Consider the following 5,381-nt stretch of genomic DNA (forward strand, 5'->3'; position numbering starts at 1 on the left):
CCAGTTACCGGGCAACAATAAAACCCGCTGCTCGGCGACAGCAATTCTGTGCTATCTGCGTGCTGGCAGAGAGATGGCCAAATGAGGAGAGGAGAAGGCCAGTTGCGATCAAACGGTTGATTCGGGATAATAATAATAAATATATCAAGCTCGTTAGGCAGATAACGCTCGTTAGGCAGATAACGGGGGGCTAACGCGGAGGCTAATTTGTTTCCATTTGGGCGTGTGGCAGGTGGAGCGGGCTGTGCGGGTGCGGGGGCTCTCCTGCTGGTAATGGCGGGTAATTCTCCTAATGGTCTCCATTCATTACCGTTTTATCCTCCGTCACCACGGAGATGAGGCCAGCGTTGCAGAGGGCTGGGGAATAACGTGTGTCCAATCTGTGTGAAATACCAGCGATAACATGCAGTGTGTGTGTGTGTGTGTGTGTGTGTGTGTGTGTGTGTGTGTGTTGTGTGCGTGTATGTGTGTGTGTGTGTGCGTGTGTGTGTGTGTGTGTGTGTGTATGCGTGTGTCTATCCATCTGTGTGTATGTGTGTGAGTGAGTGGGTGGGTGTGGTGATTGTGTGTGTGGTTAAGTGGTGATTGTGTGTGTGGTTAAGTGTTGTGTGTGTAAGTGTGTGTGTCTGTGTGTATGGATATGTGTACGTGCACCTACGGGTGTGTGCACCTGTGTGTAAACACAGACACGCTAAGGAGCGACGCTGCTAATTATTATCTAGAAATTCCCTCTGACTTATCAGCATGACACACACAACCCAACGAAAGGAGAAAGGAAAGAATATGGTCTTAGTTTCCTCGTAGTTTGCACAATATGTGTTCCATCAAACAGCGGACAATATTTGGACATTTAGTTTCTCTTCCGTGCCAGAAACCAGAAAGTTTCACAACTTTGGTTCTTTGTGTTTAGGGTTTGTGTTGAGAAGGAATTATGTCTTGGCATGCGTGTGAAACCGTGTGTCTGGCCAGGAGCGTTGATGCGGCTCAGTTGGGGAGGGGTGAGCTATCTGAGGACTTACCGGTGTGAAAGTTAGCAGCTGTTCTTGTGAAGCTGAGCTCTCTGGCTAATGATTCAACTTTCAACACGACCTTCGCTCACACTCTCAAACGGCGTCGTCTGCCGTCTCCCTGGAGTTTCGTTGTTCACAGTCCAACCTGGTCTGTTGATAGATAAGCCTGCTGCTGGACAGGACTTTTCTCTGTGTTGTTTTGTTTTTTTGCACAAATTGTTTGGGTCTTTCATTCTCTCTCATGAAGAATGGCCCTTGCTCGTCGATTACTCATTGTTTTTCACACTGTTATCTCTGTCTCCCTCCCTCTCTCTCTCCCTCTCTGTCTCGCTCTCTCTCTTCCTCCCTCTCTCTTCCTCTCTCTCTCCCTCTCCCTCTCTCTCTAACAGGGATCTCCTGAGGATAGGCGTGACGCTGGCGGGCCACCAGAAGAAGATTCTGGGCAGCATTCAGGACATGAGGCTGCAGATGAACCAAACACTGCCGGTGCAGGTCTGAGCCAGAGGTGGGCGGGACTGTGCCAGATGGAGAGCCAATGGAAACGCCAGCTGCCTGACCATCTGCCAATCAGATAACAAAACTGGCTCGCAGTGCCTCAGACAACGTTTTCGCCACAACCCCCCCCACCCCCACCAACACCCCCACCCACCCACCACCTCTGTTGATTTAACGCCACTGTCCACCTTGACATGACATTTATGATGACAATGATTTTTGTACATTTTTGTTTTTTGCATAAGAGACGCCCATGCCCCGGCCCGCCCTGCCCTCCCGGCCTCTCGGGGGCGGCGGAGAGCTGCGCGCGCTTCCCTTTCGTCCTCTTCTGGTTAGAGTTTTTTGTTATTGTTTTTTTCTGTGTGAGGATGGGTGCGGACAGCAACGGTCCACCCCTTTGTGTGTCCAAGCTGAGTGCTTCCATGTGAAAAGCCCGCCTCTCTGGACCGTTGGACAGTTGACCCTGTGAGAGGACACACTTCTGAAGGACACGCCGGGCGGACAGCGGACAGACGCAGGAGCTGCGAGACTGTTTTGGGAGGGAGGAAAAAGGAAAGGTCAAAGGTCATTGGGAAACGTGAGCCAATGTGTGCTGACTAAAACACGACAAAGGGTTAGGTTGCAAGAGGACAGCAAAAGAATCCCTCCCATTTGAGCAATTGTTTCTGTGTGAGTGTGAGTGTGAGTGTGAGTGTGTGTGTGTGTGTGTGTGTGTGGTGTGTGTGTGTGTGTGTGTGTGTGTGTGTGTGTGTGTGTGTGTGTGTGTGTGTGTGTGTGTGTGTGTGTGTGTGAGTGCGAGTGCATTTCCCCATCTTCATATTGAAGGTGTTATACATAAAGGCCACTCTCCGAGGAAGGCTCAGAGGGGGCTGGGACTGAGGTGAGAGTTGAAAGTTGAAATTTGAGAAGTGAAAGGTTGAAGGTCAGAGGTCAAGCGAGAGCTACAGAAAGGTGCTGTCCACCAGGCTTTGCTCCGAGGACTCGGTGAGCTCAGGAGGTTGCATAGTTTTAGGACGGTAGGATAATCAGCTGAGTTTATTTTCCTTTCCTTTGTTTTGGTGCTCAGATCATCATCTGTTATCTGTTTTCTGTTCTGTTGCGTTGTGTTCTCTGATTCATGATTCATATGTTTATGTTTTGGTGTTTAAAACGAGCACTCCAGTGCAACTAGCTAGAGGTGAGGAGAGACCAAGTCAATGGCAAACACACTCAGATAGACTGGCCTTCTTATTCAGTGGCTTTGTGTCAGTGCATGCAAGTTCATGTAAATCAGTGTGTGCGTGTGTGTGTATGTGTGTGTGTGTTTGACAGTAAGAGAGTAGAAGAGTTAGTGTGCAAGAGTGTGTGTACACAGTTGTGGTGGGAGTGTAAGGATTTGCACACAAATACTGTACAATATAGCTTCAGCTATGCGTCACCATGGAGATACAGCATGAACTGAAGTCAAAGGAGCAATTATATCTCAAACAATTATATTCTGTGGACAATTGTTAACATTTTTTTTATTGAATCAAAAATGATAGCGGATATATGTGTGTATATATCCAGAGACTACGAATAACCACAAAACAACTTTTTTGACTTTTACATGGATTTACAAATAATCATTTTGGTTTAACCTTTTGTCCCTAATGTATTTATTTTCCACATCTGGACACAACGGCCAAGAGACCTGTGGACAGTAGCCAAAAGGACAGACAATGCAGGAAACTGCCAACAAAATTCACATGAACTTTGAAAAATTGGATATTGTATTTTGTTGTTGTTCTAAACAGCCTGTAAATGTTTTGTAACAAAAGAAACATAAACCTCCTGAGAAATGGAACAGAAAAAGTGGATGCGATTTGAAGGGTGTGTTCATGGCTTTTGAGAAACAGAAACAAAGTGGATGGAATTTGAAGGGTGTGTTCTAGCATGTGAACGTCTGTGTGTTGATGAGGAGAGATTACCACCTGGGATTTTGTCCTGGGAAAACACACACACACACACACACACACAGTAAGGATGCAAGATGATGCAAAGTCTGCAAAGTCCCCTTTTTCCAAAGCATTAGACACGTTTCTACATTACACATGCATTACACACAACAGAATAAACAGCACTGCAGTGCAACAGGCTCTATATAGGTATATATATATATAGGTCATGATGGTCTATTACCTTAAACATGTCCTCCAAGTGTGTGTGTGTGTGTCTCAGACCGAAGATGGTGTTTAATGACCAGTTAGACTGGTTCCTTATCTGTTCCAATTCCGTGCTGATCTGATGCATTCTGTCCTTCTAAAGCCGCCTGTTATCGTCTTCCACATGACCCGCCCAGAGCGTCCAGCGCTGTAACCGCCAGCAGCCTCCGCCGTCTACCACAGCTCACCGATGCTCATCGTAAAGCTTTAAAACACATGCTCACACACACACACACTCACACACACACACACACATTTCACCTGAATCAGGGCTAGTGATGTGTCCCACCATAGTAGTTCTGTGGCTGAACAGGCTCTATGTCCCTCTATGTCCCTCTGTGAGATCTCTGGTGTAAAAGGGCGACAGTCCTGGCCCCCTTTTTCTGTTTCTCTCTCTCTCTCTCTCTCTCTCTCTCTCTCTCTCTCTCTCTCTCTCTCTCTTTTCTCGTTAGTCCGAGCCTCGTCAGTGACGTAGTGACAGTCTGCAACTCAACTCTCTCACCACTGGGGGAGATTTAAAACCTGCCCCCCCCCACACACACACACACACACCCATCATAATCTGTTATTGCTTCTTGCAGGTCATTGCAATCAGCCACAGTCGCTTCTGCCCAGCGCTGATTAGCACGGCCGCAGCCTGCCTGCCTGGCCATCAAACAGACCTGGCAGAGAAAGAGAGAGAGTGGGAGGGAGAGAGAGAGAGAGGGAGAGAAAGAGAGAGAGGGAGGAAGAGAGAGAGAGAGGGTGAGAGAGGATAGAGAGAGGGGGAGGAAGAGAGAGGGAGAGAGGAAGAGAGAGAGAATATATGCAGCAGCTCAAAATATGAGCCCTTTTTGCATGCAGAGATATAGGGCTAACGGAGGAGCTCAATGCAGAGATATAGGGCTAACGGAGGAGCTCAATGGCCAGTCGTGAAAGGAGATAGCAAATAACGTTTTGTATTGGGGTGGTCAGGAGGGTGTCTGGTCTGCACAGACTGTTTATTATTGTTATTATATTGCATTGCTGCTTCTTAAATCCTCACCCAGATTGGACATCATCATCACACATGGATCTTGTGCAAATGTAAAATAATACCACTTGGTTCTCTTCCATATTTATACAGGGAAGCAATGCACATGTACTGTGCCATCACAAGTGAGTGATGCTTTAGTCAACAAATGTCTCAGTATGCAAGCCAATCATTTACTAAATGCGTTTGGCCACATAGCACAAGTCATTCTTCTGTTACGTGCTTTCACAAAAGAAATGATGAAATGCTTTTTCAAATGACCACTCACTCATTCTATCTGTAAGGGTAAATAAACAATATTCCACAAATGATCGAAACTCAGCCAAGAGGGGGAGATGAGGAGACCGAAGCCAGTGTGCATGAGTGTGATGTTGTAGTAAGTGCGGTTCAGAGGTCCAGAGCACACATAGGTGAGAGTGACCAGCCTCAGCCCACTGGCTGCAAGGACTGAGAGGGCCAGTCAGGCTCCGAGATCTCCGGCTAAGAGAATGCAGTAACACTAACATTCCAGGAAGTGGTTTAGAGTCTACTGCCGCCTCAAAGTGATCCGGTCACCAACCAGTTCCTGAGGAAAAAGAAATATTAGAAGTGGGTTTACTCAGCCATGGACAAAGTCCGTCAGAAATACCCCATTTGTACGACATTCCGACACACACACACACACACACAGAGAAGCATCTT

The 5,381-nt window shown here is 47.1% G+C and overlaps 1 protein-coding gene across 1 annotated transcript in view; it reads left to right on the forward strand.

Annotated features, from left to right (window-relative positions):
- LOC125300103 (ephrin type-B receptor 3-like) overlaps positions 1 to 1,649 on the forward strand; it is a 60,061-nt gene extending 58,412 nt beyond the window's left edge. The window contains 1 exon segment of the mRNA XM_048251660.1: positions 1,400 to 1,649. Coding sequence (XP_048107617.1) covers positions 1,400 to 1,508 — 109 coding nt within the window. The 3' untranslated portion in view covers positions 1,509 to 1,649.
- The last annotated feature ends 3,732 nt before the right edge of the window (positions 1,650 to 5,381 follow it).

This window comes from Alosa alosa, chromosome 9 (assembly GCF_017589495.1).
Source record: "Alosa alosa isolate M-15738 ecotype Scorff River chromosome 9, AALO_Geno_1.1, whole genome shotgun sequence".
In the NCBI taxonomy this organism is placed as follows: Eukaryota; Metazoa; Chordata; class Actinopteri; order Clupeiformes; family Clupeidae; genus Alosa; species Alosa alosa.